Raw genomic sequence first — 16323 nt, 5'->3', positions numbered from 1 at the left:
GGGGGGGGGAGAGTTGGTTCCTGGTTGCAATGTCATAAAAATTGAAGGGTTGAGATTTAACGGGCTCCAAATCAACAATTTTAAGGTGGTGATGTAGTGCTACAGCCTTCCCTGATAAAATTTGTTGATAATTTGATATTATTATTCAATTCTAGAATTAAGAGTACTAGGTTGTTGGATATTGAGGTTCTGCATCAAGAAGCTCATTTACTAAAAGAGGACCACTGTATCATACAGTTCAAAATCTATACCATTCAAGACACTCTTCCGATTGCTTAGGAGCTCATTTAGACCATGTCCACCTTCAGCAGTAGTAATTTCCCAAGAATAACCCTGCACAAAAGGTAGAAGTTAACCACCAAACAGACATAAGTATCAGTCCCCATCTGGTAGAAATATGGCCTTAAATAGGGTTGAATGGCAGAAAAGAATTTGTGCAGCCAACCCCATTTAGTTGGGAAGAAAAGGCTTAGTTGAGCTGGGTTATCTAATAGAAAATGGTGGGTCTATGATTAGAAATAGTATCCATATGGCACAGATCCAGAGGCATCTGTAACCCATTTTCAGTATAACCGATCCATCCCAGAAGACTACTAGGCCAAAACATTTTCTTATGGATGGAAATGTCTATATTTGTACACTACTCAACTCAAATAACCTTTATCTCAACCACTTGTTTTGGCTTAGTAATGAGTTTCCAGGGTTCATGTTCAAATGGTTTGGCTAAAGGTCTAATGCCAGCTGCTAGCCTGACACTTCCCACCCTCCTCCCTCTCCAACACACCCACCCAAAAATAGATTGATGGGCCCAATTAGCATAATCAAGCAGTCTTTTTCTATGGGTTTGGAGATATCCCAGGTTTAGCCATCAAAAGATTGACATCACCTCACATGTCCCACAATGAACTAGAAGGTCATTCTTACAGTTGACCACACTATCTGATATTGGATCTAAGGGAATAATGAAGCTTGAAGATGCATCATAAAGCACTTATGACCTGGCTAACCGTCAGTATTCGATCAGCTGTAACAATTGCACCTTTCAAAACATTCACAGCTTCCCCTGTGTCAAGAGCATGTGTCCTTGCCCACGTGGGAAACACCCACTCCAGTGCTCCATACCACTCAGGTGGCAACCCCAAATTCTTGTAAGTTACTGCAGCCTCCACCCCCTTGTATAAATAGGACAACAATTAGAACTAAATTTCAAATTAATCTAACCAAGAGACTGATCACTTACTACTAAATTATGGAAGTTCAATCTCTAGAGTATAATATGACAGAAGTATTATCAACATTAGATATGACAAACGAGTTTTCAGCAAGCTGCATCCAGAATACAGATGAGAGATTGACCCAATCCAGTCATTGTCACCATGCGATTTATCACATTCTGCCAGAAGGATAGAACAAAGAAAATGGCAATAAAAGAAGAAATGCAGAGAGACAGCTTCAACCAGTGATATAGTCAGTTTATAACATAAAGATCCCTTAAGCAGGATTCATGGAATGATGGATATCTCCGAAAATAAATGACTATTTGGTTCACATGCCAAATCGATGAGAACTCAGTCAGCAAAGATATTTTAGCTGTAAATTATTTTCTTTTAGGAGATAAAGACACTTTCTGAAGTGGAACTCACTACTCAGGCAGCACAGAAATTTTAGTTGTAGGATTGTCCTCTTGACTGTCTTCACAAGCCAAATCATATTACTTTATTTTAGTACGATGGGAAAGGAAAAACCTAGATAATCAATGAAGTGATTTTAAGTTTGTGTCTGGGAGGAACTAGTCAGGTATGTACACTTCTGGGGACCCTAGGTAACCTTCTTTATTCATTTACTCTTCATTATCCTTTGTCTTATTGTTCCTCTTACTTACTGCCAATTTTGTTTTCTTTTCCCTTATCATATCTGATTTCTTTTTCTCATGTAAGCTCTCAAACCCAGTGTTCTGGAAAACCGACCTGAACCAGATGAAATTATTAGATCACCAGAGCCACCAATCTTTCCAAACTATAATTGTGTTAATCCTCAAAACTGCTAATTAGCTCAAAAACATTGACTTCATAAAATATTGTCAGAACCTGCATTACACTGTCATACTAGACGATTGAACTAACCAGTCAAATCTTGTGTCTCCCATACGGCCATACTGTGGAATAAGAGGTTAGGATCTTAAAACCAATTAACCAAGGAAGCTTTAACATATTTCAAACTCACAAGGTATCATATCAACAAGTAACCATGCACTTTACCCAATAATTCGACTTTGCAGTCAAACGCTCAAAGCGAATAGCCACTTAGCTAGACAACCAACCCATTTGTTGCAATATTAATTACTTGTAACCAGAACAATAAACCAGAAAAAGAAAGAAGAAGAAGACAAGAGAGGAGAAGAAAGAAAGGAGAAACCACAGGCAGTCCCAAAAACAGAGCACAACCTGCGATCAGTCCAGAATAATTCTGATCGCAGGTTATGAGGTTATATTAATAGCTGAAAATAACAAGGCAAAGTACAAGTCTGCCCCTCCATAAGAATAAAACCCTAGGACCAATAATAGGGACCCGATAGGACCAAAAGGTCCCTATCGGACCCTCAGGTTAGCGCTAATCCCTTAACCTCAACAAGGTGGTGGGCAAATCTATCTGACCTATGTTTTATTTTACATACACTGCTCACTGCTCAAAACCTAATATCAAATTACATGCAATGTATTGAAATATCTGCCACTTACTCTTATCAACTTCTAGTCAACATATAAAAGAAATTATCACTTTCCAGTAGCCAAAACATGGGCGACAATGCCAAAATCAGATACCTGATGTGCAAGGTTATGTATGACAAGAATACTGCGAGCATCCTTGTAAACTCCATGTGGGCGATACTTGGCTGCCAAAAGGCTGAACCACAAACAGTAGTTGGGAAGATTAGTACTTCAAGGTTATGAACTATAAGAAATAGCATCTGATACAAAAATGAAGAGCTTCTATGGATAAAAAGCATTCATCTGAATGAAATCAAAACTGCACTTTTGACTTGTTATAGACTGAAGATAAGTTAAACTAAGAGTGGAACAAAGGGCCACCCTCTGAGAAAGAAGAGAGAAAATGTCATTGAAGACCAGATAAAATTCCCTATAACTAAATGACCTAAACATAATATAGCACTGAAATCCTTGTGTTTTCACAGAGCACCTGCCTCATTAAGAAGCATACTTCATGCATTTACAGACAAATAAAACCATGAAAGGAAAGGGGAACGCAGATACCCCAAAACCAAATGAAAGCAGATCACATACACTGGAACAAGGCTTGCATGCCAATCATTAACAAGGAACAAACACTTCTCGCCATATGTGAACCCTCCAAGTGGAATTACTAGTGGAGCTTCACATGCTGCATGGCAAAGCAATGTGAACCGGAACTGTGAAACCAAAAGATACCAATTCTTGTCATTAACAAAATAGAGGAGAGCCTACTAGTTGTGCCCAGCTAATATCACCATCAGAAAACTGCAATAATTACCTGATTATCACCAAAAGCACCATAACTATCACCATATGGATTTCCAGGTCTGTGATAAGAAGGGTGGTCTACAAATACCTGAAGAAAAAAATAATAGTTTTCTGAAATTATTGTAATGTGTAATCATCTGTAGATTTTCATTTTAGGCAACAGAAAAAAACATTTATAAAAATAAAAGGAGAAAAAAATGTAAAGGGCTAAACACTGTGGACAATCTAAAGCACAAAACAGAAACCTACCCAAATAGTGGTAGGTACCTAAGATTTGAATTATAGATTAGGATCACTATTCTCTCACGGATTGTCTTCTATGCTCCAAAATTATGCAGATTAAATATTAATTTTCAGACGCAGATCTTTTATGGCATTGCCTTCTCAAATATTTCCATTGAAATGTTTCATTATCTTACATTTTTATGATCAAAATGCAGAGAAATCTTCTTAAATAGTTTATTAGCTATATTATATAAGAAATATTTGAAATCAATTCCTAAAAGTATTACTTAATATGAAAAAACTATTTGTAAACTACTACTTATGAGAGGGTCTCTTGCATTCTTTCCCTAATTCCCCAACAAGCTGACCTAATTTAAGAATGCACCATCACAAACATCAAATTAAATTATAAAAAAATAAAGAAAATAAGAACCTTAGATGGTGAACATGAAGAGATATCAGTCACTTACCCAATCGACACCTGCTCTGAACTCATGGAAGAATGCAACTTCCTGCAACCCATCAAAGCAAGGGATCTTTATGTGGCAGTCAACATCTAATGCACTGTCAAAAACCTTATCCGAGGTATCACCATGCATATATCTCGGTGAAACCACCATGACACGATGCCCACGGGCAGCAAGTGCAATAGGCAGAGAGCCACAAACATCTCCTAAGCCTCCTGTCTTTGAATATGGAGCCGCTTCAGCAGTAACAAAAACAATGTTATTGGTAACTTTGGTTGGAGGATTCTCCTCATAAATACCCTTGGTTTCTTCTTCTATAACACTAACTGTATCAGCATTGGAGTTGACAAGTAGCTTTTCATCTGCATTCAAGTTGTTATGTAAGTGATCAAACTGTATTGGCAAATTATCAGACCCACTCTTAGAAAGAATAGCCATGCATATGCACACATTCAATAGAGCAAAGGTTACCAGAGTCATGCATATGCACACATTCAATAGAAAAAGAGCCACCCTATTTGGAATAAAACAGAATTTCCATGCATGTGGTTCATGTAGGAAATACATTTACTCTCTAGATGGTCAATGTATCTGTTTGGACAGACATCAGACGCTGACACTTGAGTGCTTTGTTGCTGTACGATGTCTTGTATTCCGTCGCAGTTTAGTCCAGGGAGTACAGGTGCAACACCTAGACAGGCAGGACGGCGGTCCCGCCAGCCGGTCAGAGGGCCGTGGGAGTTGCAAGGGGGCAAGAGGCCCCCTTGCATAGCAGGGTGTGTAGGGGGGCGCAGCCCCCAACTCAAATTTTTTATTTGAGGGCAATTGTGTACTTTCCGGATTAGGGTTTTTTCGCTATATATTTGTAACGAGGGTTCCTTTCTCTGTAATGCAAGCAATACTGAGAGGTGTGAGGACGAGCGTTGTAACCTTATTCTCCATTGATAGTGAAGCAGAATCTCATCTCACCAGGAACATAGGCAACCTTGCCGAACCTCGTAAAATCCATGTGCATTGTTTGTTTTGTTTTTTCCATTATCTTCTGCATCGTTTTAGGGTTGCATTTCTACAAATTGGTATCAGAGCTCTAAGTTTCCATTTTCTAGGGTTTACTATCACTATGGCAGGGAAGGGATCGAATGTCAAGTATGATATCGAGAGGTTTAATGGGAAGAACAATTTCACCCTCTGGCGTCAAAGGATGAAGGATCTTCCGATACAGCAGAGTTTGGCAAAAACGTTGTTGAAGAAGTCGAAGAAACCTGCAAAGATTACTGACGAAGATTGGGAAGAGATGGAGGAAAAGGCGATAAGTGCTATTCGATTAAATCTTTCTGATGATGCCCTACAATATGTTGTGGGTATCGAATCTGCACCGTAATTATGGGTGAAATTTGAAAGCATCTACATGACGAAGTCCTTAACGAACAAGTTGTTCGTGAAGAAGCAATTGTATTCTCTACAGATGGAGGAAGGTACGGATCTATTAGAGCATCTCAACATGTTCAATAAGATCGTAAGTAAACTTACAAACCTAAAGGTTAAGATCGAGGATGAAGATAAGGCGTTACTGTTGCTGTCGTCGCTCCCAGAATCATATGATCACCTAGTAATGACTTTCTTGTACGGGAAGGAGACTCTTAAGATAGATGAAGTCGCAGCTGCCCTCATGTCCAATGATACAAGGAAGAAGGTCAATAGTACGAAATCTCAAGGAGAAGGTCTTTTCGGAGGTGACAAGAAGCAGGAAAGAAGGAGATCAAATCAGAAGGGATCTGGGAAGAGTCGATCAAAATCAAAAGGAGCAAAGACAAAGGTCTTTTGTTACTATTGCAAGAAGGAAGGTCATCTGAAGAGAGAGTGCTTGAAGAGGAAGGCGGACTTAAAGAAGAAAGGTGTAGATAAGGCATCTGAGGAAGCTAACGTGGCTGACAGTTCAGATGGAGATGATTGAGATGTACTCTCTATATCATCAGGTAAGAATCAACCTTCTGATTCTTAGATTTTAGATTCTGGATGTTCATATCACATGTGTCCATATAAGGATTGGTTTGATACATATCAACCATATAATGGTGGGTCTGTCCTAATGGGGAATGATGTTGTATGCAAGACCATTGGGATAGGCACTATCAAAATCAAGATGTTTGATAGAATAGTAAGAACCTTAGCAGATGTGAGACATGTACTAGAATTAAGGAAAAACTTAATATCTTTGGGGGCACTTGACTCAAATGGCTGCAAGTACATAGCAAAAGGCGAAGTTCTCAAAGTTATTAAGGGTGTTATGGTTGTCATAAAGGGATAGCTAAATAGGAAACCTATACAGACTCATAGGGAGCACAGTTACAAGTGGAGCATCTGTGACTACAGATGCAGTATTCGATACAGATGATACCTATCTATGGCATATGCGGTTAGGGCATATGGGAGAAAGAGGATTGATGGAGCTTCATAAAAGGAAAATGTTAAAAGGAGTGAAAACTTGTAAACTGAACTTCTGCAAGTATTGTGTGTTCGGGAAACAGTGCAAAGTTAGTTTCAAAACTAAAAAACATAAGAGTAAAGGGGTGCTTGATTATGTACATAGCGATGTATGGGGCCCTTCAACAACAAAATCTAAAGGTGGGGCAGAATACTTCGTGACCTTTGTTGATGATTACTCAAGGAAAGTCTAGATCTACTTTATGAAGCATAAAAGTGAGGTGTTCACTAAATTTAAGGAATGGAAGGCTGAGGTAGAAAGGAAGACAGGAAAGAAAATTAAATACTTGAGAACAAATAATGGAGGAGAGTACAAATACAAGCAGTTTCTAGAATTGTGCAAAGCTGAAGGGATTACACGTCACTTCACGGTTCCAAAGACACCACAGCAAAATGGTGTAGCTGAAAGGATGAGCAGAACACTTCTAGAAAGAGCTCGGAGTATGAGGCTGAATGTAGGGTTGAGCAAGAGATTTTGGGCAGAAGCAGTGAGCATAGCATGTTTCCTCATCAATAGGTCTCCATCAAAGGCGATTGATTGTAAAATTCTTGAAGAGGTATGGACAGGAAAACCAGTAGATTATTTTATTCTAAAAATATTTGGTTGTCCAGCCTATGCGCATGTTGAGAGTGAGCAGCGTTTCTTAGTTTTAAGAAAGGCGTAAAGGGATTCAAGTTGTGGGATCCAAGTTCACAGAAAGTTATGGTTAGCAAGGACATTGTGTTTGATGAGTCTCATATGGTGAAGTCAAATTACAATTCACAAGCAGTTGATGAAAATAAAGAAGGTTCTACTGTGCAGGCGGAGTTAGGTGAGTCAGAAATAACAAGAGAGAATAAGTCATCAAGTGACTTACCAGAACAACAGGAAACAGTAGAAGTTCCCCATACTGTGGCAAAGGGTAAAGGGAAGCATACTCACAAAGCACCTATGAGATACGAGTTTGAGGATATGGTTGCCTATGCCCTCACTATAGGTACAGGTGATCCATCTTCCTACCATGATGCTTTGAGTGATGCACAGCATGATAAATGGATGGTAGCTATGATGGAGGAATTGGAGTCTCTACAGAAGAACAAAACTTGGGAGATTGTGGAAAAACCCAAGAGAAGAAAAATAATTGGGTGTAAATGGGTCTTTCGTAAGAAAGACCCAACATCTGAGAAGGAGCGTGAAAGGTATAAAGCCAGACTTGTAGCCAAGGGCTATGCACAGAAGGAGGGGATAGACTACAATGAAATATTTTCTCTAGTGGTGAAACACACTTCGATCAGGGTACTACTTGCTTTGGTGGCCATATATGATTTAGAGCTTGAACAACTTGATGTGAAAACTGCATTTCTTCATGGTGACTTAGAGGAATAGATTTACATGGAGCAGCCTGAAGGTTTCAAAGTGCAGGGAAAGGAGGATCATGTTTGCCTGCTTAAGAGGTCGCTTTATGGCCTTAAGCAATCTCCTAGGCAGTGGTACAAGCGCTGTGATTCCCACATGATGAAGATTGGCTACACAAGAAGTGAGTATGATATTTGTGTTTATTATAAAGTGTCAAGTGATAATTCCATTATTTTGTTGATGCTTTATGTTGATGACATGCTCATTGCTGCAAAGAACAAACATGATATAGTCTCTTTGAAGTTTTTGTTGAGTGCTGAATTTGAGATGAAGGATCTTGGTGCTGCTAAGAAGATCCTTGACATGGAAATCCTTAGAGATAGAAATGCAGGTAAACTTTGGGTAACTCAGAAGAAGTATATTGAAAAGGTGCTAGAGCGTTTCAATATGGAAAAGGCTAAGCCGGTTACCACTCCGTTAGCTGGCCGCTTCAAGTTATCTGAAAGGGAATGCCCTACAACACATGAGGAGGTGGAGTAGATGTCTCAAGTCCCTTATGCTAGCACAGTTGGGAGTCTCATATATGCTATGGTTTGTAACATGCCGGATTTGTCTCATGCAGTCAGTGTTGTTAGCAGATACATGAGTAATCCAGGGAAGGAGCATTGGAATGCAATTAAGTGGACCTTCATATATTTGAGCAAGACTAAAGATATAGGTGTTATGTTCAGTGGCAAGGGAAGTTCTACAGAATTGGCAAGTTATGTTGATTCCGACTATGCTGGTGATTTAGACAAGAGGAGGTCTACTACAGGGTATGTGTTTACATTGGCTGGTGGACCTATATCATGGAGGGCGATGCTTCAATCTACAATTGTATTGTCCACTGTAGAGGTAGAGTACATCGCGACAGTTGAGGCTACCAAGGAAGGAGTCTGGTTGGTTGGACTAGTTCATGAGTTGGGGTTGGAGCAAGGAGGTACAGTGTTACATTGTGACAGCCAGAGTGCAATACATCTTGCAAAGAATTAGGTGTTTCATGCAAGGACAAAGAATATTGATGTGAGATTTCACAAGATCAGTGAGCTTGTGTCAGAAGGCAATATTCACTTGAGAAAAATTCATACAAATCTCAATCCTGTAGATATGTTTACAAAGGCAGTTACTACAGAGAAGTTCGAGTCTTGTTTGGGCTTGATTAATATTACTCATTGTTGAAGATGAGGGACGCACCAAACAGGTGCGGGTTTGTACCTCTAATGAGGTACAAGGATGAAGACGTCTACAGGTTATCTTTACAGGAGGCTCGACAAAATTCAAGCCAAGGTGGAGATTGTTGTTGTACGATGTCTTGTATTCCGTCGCAGTTTAATCCAGGGAGTACTAGTGCAGCACCTAGACAGACAGGATGGCAGTCCCGCTAGCCGGTTAGAGGGCCGTGGGGGTTGCAAGGAGGCAGGAGGTCCCCCTGCATAGCAAGGGGTGTAGGGGGGCGCAGCCCCCCGCTCGAATTTTTTATTTGAGGGCAATTGTGTACTTTCCGGATTAGGGATTTTTAGCTATATATCTGTAGCGAGGGCTTCTTTCTCTGCAATGCAAGCAATACTGAGAGGTGTGAAGACGAGCACTGTAACCCTATTCTCCATTGATAGTGAAGCAGGATCTCATCTCACTGGTGACGTAGGCAACCTTGCCGAACCTCGTAAAATCAGTGTACATTGTTCGTTTTGTTTTTTCCATTATCTTCTGCATCGTTTTAGGGTTGCGTTTCTACATGCTTCTCATCTTTGCTTAAGTTCCAGTTCCCAGTGCTGGTCCTAGGAGGGGTGAGTTTGGAGTCGGTCCTAACATTTGGCATCTTTTCCCAAAATGGCTGCCCTCAAAGACTTGAGCCTGGCCATTTGCCCTGGCAGCCCCCAAATCTTTGCATCTTCGTTTATTTGAATTTGACATAAATACCATCTACAAAGACAACGAATCCATCTTTCCATATAGGAAGTGTCTGCATTTAGTGCAAAACCTAATCTGTGCTGTTTATCAACATTCCCCATGAATGATGTCTTCTTGAAACAATGAACTTGTGCATTCAAATGCTATTAAAATAAAAAATAATGTGTTCCCAAACACAAAACATCACCCTCAGCCCTCACCGAAGATTCCGATTTCATTTATCTTTCAACAACAATGTAGATAGGAATCACAAAATCAATAGATAATTAAACAGAGTAAGCAGCAATGTGGGAGTAGGACAAGAAAGATCGCAAAATCCAGGGAAAGTGAGCTTACCATACGTAGGAAACAACTGAAGCCCAAGGAGAGAACCACTCCCGTCTTGCCTCGGAGTGAGTTGAGTGACATCCAAATCTGGTTCTTCTTCCGCAGAGTATCCTTCCCGTAAACTACGAAACTCTTCCTCATTTCTATCTCCAATCGATCTGCTAACCAACAAAGAAGCACAACCTCTGCGACTCCGCGACGGAGCAAAACATAGTTTCTCAACTACGCCTAAATTTCGTGGAATCTCCGACAAGTTTAGAGGTGATTTGTGATTACAGATGACAATACGACCGATCTGCAGAGCCTCCATGAGAGAGAATCAGCAGACCTAAAGTAAGACGAAAGGGATCGCAATTCGCAAGTATTGGGAGGAAGAAGAAGTATGAAAAAAAATCAAGAAATGGAACCCAACCCAAAGCGCAATCTGCGTCCCAGAAAAGGGCGCAGTTTAGTTGGGGGAAACTGAAAGGAAGATTCAGGACTGGAGCTTTTCCCGGCAAAAGGAGAATAACTCAAGTTTTCATAGGGACACTTGGCGCCGAAGCCGCAGTAACTCACGTGGCAGTTCAAACCATGGACACGTGTAAAGGGTATAGCTTTTCTAGAGAGTATCGCTTACGATACAAAATTACAAAATAACTATATTTCTCCCGACATGAAACGAGGGAGACGGAAGGACCAGACGGCTGACGGTGGCTTCACCTTCAGAGTTCACAACTTCACGTGAATGTGTTCACCTTTCACGTGCCTACAAGTCGGGCCGAGAAACCGTAGCCTAAGGCCCAGCCCATCGAGCACAATGGCATCCCAAGCTGGGCTGTCCATTTTTTTAAGCTGGGTTTAAAAAACACGGAATCAAGATCTGCAGTGGTCCCACCGGACCCACCCTACACCATATTGTAAGGGTACTTTTTTTTTTTTCTTGGGGGAGGGGGGAAATTTTAGGCCATGAATTGTATTATTCAAGAAATATTAAGGGCAGGGATTGCCATGCTGCCTGTGTAGAATGGAATCTCTCACACCAAGTGAATAGGAATACGGGAGGGGACACTGCAAGGTTGGTGTAGGCCATAAGGGATCTATATGTTAATTAGAAGAAAGAGAGAGAGTCTAATGATACCGGCGGTGTGGCCACTGGCCATTACTCCCCGAATCATGAATGTAACAATTCTCAAAACCAATGAAATCATTACAACTTGTCACATTAGTAGATGAATGGATCGGAAAGATTAGGGACCTTACACTCATCTTATTGGTAAATTTTCTACCCACAAGAAATGCTAGAGTTGTCATATGAGTATATCTAAAGGTATTGCAAATTATCAAAAAAAAGTGTTGAAATGTATTAGGTTAGCACAAAAATCTCCCAAGGGGCATGTGTTGGATATAATCCAAGTTTTGTAGACGCGAAGTAGACTCTATGTTAATTTTCAGTTCAATTGAAGTTGGCCAAGTAGCAAAATGAAGCTTTGAAAATTCAGGTTTATGAGAAGACTATGAGAGGGTGCATACTTAGCTAGTATATGGACTGTTGAACATAAATTGGTGCATTGACATACATGAGAATGTATTTGATTGAATTCAAGTGTCGTAATTTACATAGCATTAATCTAGACATTACCCTTTCTATCCAAATGTGGGAAATTGCAACATTATATTGTCCTGGCAAGTAATTCTTCATGTGAAAAGAAAGATAAAATGTGCACTCTAGTCCTTTATAATGCAAATAACTGTCACGTGGTAGATCATAAAGAGTGGCCCAAATTTTGTGGAAAGAAAGATCCCAAACCCCTATTGACATGTCAACTAGTTGTCTTATAACTTGCCACTTGACAAAATAAAGCATAAAAAATTCTAGTCTTGAGAGGACGAACCATATTGATCGGAGTATCATAGACGTTCATGAACATACAAAAGGATATATCACAATACATGAAAGGTATTTGATTAAGTTAAGCTCTAACTTTTGTCACCTTTCTCAAAGATTAGAATAGCCACATCATCAAATGATGAGGCAATATTTAAAGTGGACATATAAGAGCCATTTCTCATTTAATTATATGAAATTTTAACTCACTTCTTATCCATGACACAGTATGGTATCCTTAATCCCCACCCATCTTTCTCCTTTAATGGGTGAAGAAGAGGAAGCAAGGATAACATAAAAAAGGCAGAGATATATCATATCTGAAGAGAGCCATACATACAAGAGGAAAGATAAATTGAGGAAAGCGCAAATCTCTAGTGACAACGAGGACACATAAGTAATCCATTCTCGTTGCATTTAGGGCACCTCTCCTTCTTATCCCCTTTCAATACCTTACAGCTTCCTCCACACTCCAAGCACGGCACAAACCTTGCACCCCCACACCCTTCACACTGTCTCCAAGTCCCACTCATCCCCACCAATCTCAGCATCCGACCCAGTCGACCCGACTCGTTCAACTCCGCCATCTCATCTACCCCTCCAATATACCTCCCCTTCACAAACAGCCTCGGCACCGGCACAGCCACGTTCCCCTCTTCACCCAACAATTCCCTCAACTCGTTCAGGAACTCACCGTGCAGGGACACGTCTCGCTCGTCGATAGCCACTTGATGTCCTTCCAATAACGATCTCGCTCGGTTACAGTCTTCGAACGTACGGCGCACACCACGTAACGTGGTGGTGTAGAGCACCACCGAATCGGCACCACCAGGTGGACACTTCTCTTTGTAATCACTGAGTGGGTCCCTTCTAAGTGTAAGGAGGTGATCCAATTTGGAGTTGTTGCCTTCTTTTTCCTTCTCCAACTTGTCTCTCAAGATGAATATATTCTCTTTCACTGGCTTATATCCGCCGGAATCGATGGGCTGCTCCGTCGTCTTCAACTCGGGCTTACGGGTCATCGACTGGGGTTTCTTGAGCTGGGTTGGCTCGGGCGGCGATGGGAGCTTCGAGTCGAGTTCTTCGAGGGTGCGGAAGGGGAGGGACTTGCGTGAAGTTGGTTTGGAGTTGGAGAGATTGGGTTTAGGCGGTGGTAGTGGAGTTGGGATTACTGGGTTGTCGATGGTGGGTTTGAGATCTTCCAAAGCTTTGCTGACTTCGGACCATGACTGAGGACCTTTGGATACCAGTTCGAATGCGTCAAGCTTCTCCAGTATGGGAGCTGGGAGAATCGTGGGCTTCTCATCCTGTTGCTGTTGTGGATCATCTGCTTTCAACCAAGGTTCTTCGATGGAGTTGATGTCGAAAACGGCGAAGCTTGTTGGTGCTGGGCGGTAGACATCGACGGCGAGAGTCGCCTCAATCCGCTTTGACGAGGCGCACCCCATAGTCCTCTCTCGCTCCTCTAAAGTGCTGATTCAGAGAGGTCTGTAAGGGATTCTTATGAGCTCTCAAGCGTGAGAGCTTCTCGATTGTATTTTCTTATCCAATTGTGGAGGTTCGCAGTCCTCCTCAGCTTCTCGATTGTTTTCTTCTCATTTAGTTATTAATTTTATTTTATTTTTTGGTGATATTCCTATGGGAGTTTAGTTATAAACCTTAGGTTGATGTGTGGTGCTAGAATGGCCACGTGGCCTTACAGGGCTGAATGAAATGGCATCAAATTAAAATGCTTGGATCAAGGAGCGACACATGGCATCAAAGAGGGATTACGTAATAGATGGTTGCCTAGTTGCCACATGGGACAGACCAATTGGTTATTTAAACTAAATTCAATTCATATTATCCATGATTTTTTTTTATTTTAATTATAACCTCAAGAAATTTGAGGCCCAAAATGTAAATGTAAGCTAATGATTCATGAGGATCGCTACTAATCGCACAGTAAATATCCTCTCCGATTATTGGGCAGTTCAATTAGTCATCTACGTGTGTACATCTTGGGATGAATCTCGAATTCTCCCAAAAGTTGGATGACTAATTGAACACTAATTGAGCAGCCATTAATTAAGGAAAAGTCAGATTATTGCATGTAATAATTTGAATGTATAATCAAAGTCCAAATCTATATTCGTTTGGTGTATCTTACCCGATCAAAGGATACCCTATGATTGAGTTAGCAACTCGAAGAACTATTATGTATGGATACAATCAGAATTAAATAAAATAAAGAAATTGCATTGCACGACGCCATCAAAACATTGAATTATGAACTAAAAAAAAAAACACATTTATAATAGATTATGAACATTCGAATTATTCGAGAAACAATTATTCGATCTAATTAAATAATTAATTAATGATTATGAATGTTCTTGAAGTTTAAATTGGATCTAATCATCTAGAGATTGAGGAAAAGAACTAAGACAACTTAGAAATATGGATTAAGAGAAAATTATATTCATTAGGGGGAAGGAAGGTCTAGATTACACAAGTCAGAGAGTAAACAAATGGTTGAAAATCCAAATTTGGTCCACATTTGTATCCGTTTAGGGGTATTTTGTTTAGAGGTATCTGTATCCGATTAGAGAATACCAACATCCGATCCGTTTACACCGCTATACACATGCTCACTAACCACTAGGGAGCAACCAATGGAAGCGTACATGTATCCAATTAGGAGGGTATGGTGGTCTTTTCACCAACCCTATAATTTTTCCAATTCGAACAGATTCTTGATCGATTCAAACCCATCAAATCATAATTGACATAAACCGATCTTGATCCTAATAAAAACTCTTTTAAACAGATTGAGATTCTCTCACAAGAGTTCATCATCTAGGTCTTGCCCATAACTACTTAAGCGATCGACCTGTGTCCAAACGGTGATCCAACGGCTCTCAACACAACTCCTCTGTTCTAGTTGATAGAAGCACAACTGTTAAATCCCCACTTGGATACGTGTCGATCGCCCAAGTAGCTATGAACTGACTTAAACGATCAACATTCAGGAGAGAAGCCGGATCCTTTTAAAACCATAGATAGATTACGATATGGACAAAATGTCTATAAAATTTGAAGGCCTACTGTACTGCCACGCAGTGAAAAGTAACAACCCTAAAGAGATATATACTTACCAAAAAAACAAAAAAATAGTCCTGTTATATATATACTGATATATGAAACACAATACAAGAATAACTATGGAAGATGAAGATGAAGATGAAGATAAAGAGTTCCAAAAGATTCAAATGGTTTATACTGGTCGACTCACAATGATCCCAATCCATACCTACGGCCAAAAGGCATAGAACCGTCATCGCCGCCACTTGAATCCGGACTATAAGCACCATGCCTTCGGAACTGCGTTGGGTATCCATTAGCTTTCGGACTTGGACTCCTTGGAGCCCCATAAGTCACTGTTCCTCCACCCGAACTCGACGAATCACAACCTGACGTTGCAAGAGACCACCTCTTAGTTGATGGATTCCAATGGGGCCCAGAAGCAACCCGGTTCTTAACTGGATCCTGGTTGCGGACCTTGGCTTTCGCAGATTGGGTCGGAGCCATGTAGCTTGGAATGGTATCTGAGCCCATCTGGTGATGATGCTGCCGGGGTCGGTACTGGGCTGAGTCAAATTGGCCTTCATGTCGCCCCAAGTTTGATGGATCTGGGCGAGGAGGGGTGGACATGGCCATATCCATTTCGACCGTCTTTTCAGATGTGTCGTACCTACCATCCTGTGCTGCCAAGTGGTGGGCATGCGAGGACTGTGATGCCATCCAATGCTCTAGCCAATTCCATCCCCATTGTGGCTTCTCAGTCTCCTCGGAGTAGAACATATCAGCATTCTGATGCTGTTTTTGCTTTCAAAGATGTATAGAAACAATGTGTCAGACCCTATGGTTGCGATCAAAGCATCAAATATCAAACGGTGCTCGACGGAAAAGAGCATAGTGTTAAAATTTTAAATTTAATTAATTATTCAAATATAAACGATTTGATCATTTTTGTACCTACATTCGAACCACTGGTGGTCATATTTCCTTTTATCAAGAAATAAAAGAAGCCATATAACGGTTTTTTCAAGCTTGGTCATATGGTATTTGAACTTAGTAATTATATGATACTTGTAAATATTCGGGTTT

At 40.6% G+C, this 16323-nt stretch overlaps 3 protein-coding genes across 5 annotated transcripts in view; all 3 read right to left on the bottom strand.

Moving 5' to 3' along the window:
* LOC122081152 (soluble starch synthase 1, chloroplastic/amyloplastic-like) overlaps positions 1 to 10794 on the bottom strand; it is a 15817-nt gene extending 5023 nt beyond the window's left edge. Inside the window, exons 1-7 of the mRNA XM_042648140.1 lie at positions 10317 to 10794; positions 4214 to 4572; positions 3529 to 3606; positions 3303 to 3427; positions 2823 to 2904; positions 999 to 1172; positions 252 to 333 (exon numbers count right to left, since the gene is read on the bottom strand). Of these exons, the coding sequence (XP_042504074.1) occupies positions 252 to 333; positions 999 to 1172; positions 2823 to 2904; positions 3303 to 3427; positions 3529 to 3606; positions 4214 to 4572; positions 10317 to 10617 (1201 nt within the window). The 5' untranslated portion in view covers positions 10618 to 10794. The remainder of the gene's footprint in view (positions 1 to 251; positions 334 to 998; positions 1173 to 2822; positions 2905 to 3302; positions 3428 to 3528; positions 3607 to 4213; positions 4573 to 10316) is intronic.
* A 1533-nt stretch (positions 10795 to 12327) lies between these two features.
* Positions 12328 to 13761, bottom strand: LOC122081383. Its single transcript, XM_042648488.1, has one exon. The coding sequence runs from the start codon at positions 13620 to 13622 to the stop codon at positions 12549 to 12551; it is 1074 nt and encodes a 357-aa protein (XP_042504422.1). The 5' UTR covers positions 13623 to 13761; the 3' UTR covers positions 12328 to 12548.
* A 1546-nt stretch (positions 13762 to 15307) lies between these two features.
* Positions 15308 to 16323, bottom strand: part of LOC122082564 (protein IQ-DOMAIN 21-like) — a 4326-nt gene continuing 3310 nt past the window's right edge. For all 3 annotated transcript variants that reach the window (XM_042650214.1, XM_042650215.1, XM_042650216.1), the window contains exon 5: positions 15308 to 16041. In XM_042650214.1, coding sequence (XP_042506148.1) covers positions 15445 to 16041 — 597 coding nt within the window. In that variant the 3' untranslated portion in view covers positions 15308 to 15444. The remainder of the gene's footprint in view (positions 16042 to 16323) is intronic.

The sequence above is a fragment of the Macadamia integrifolia genome, chromosome 6 (assembly GCF_013358625.1).
Source record: "Macadamia integrifolia cultivar HAES 741 chromosome 6, SCU_Mint_v3, whole genome shotgun sequence".
NCBI lineage: Eukaryota > Viridiplantae > Streptophyta > Magnoliopsida > Proteales > Proteaceae > Macadamia > Macadamia integrifolia.
This window is presented reverse-complemented; position numbering and strand designations above follow the sequence as displayed.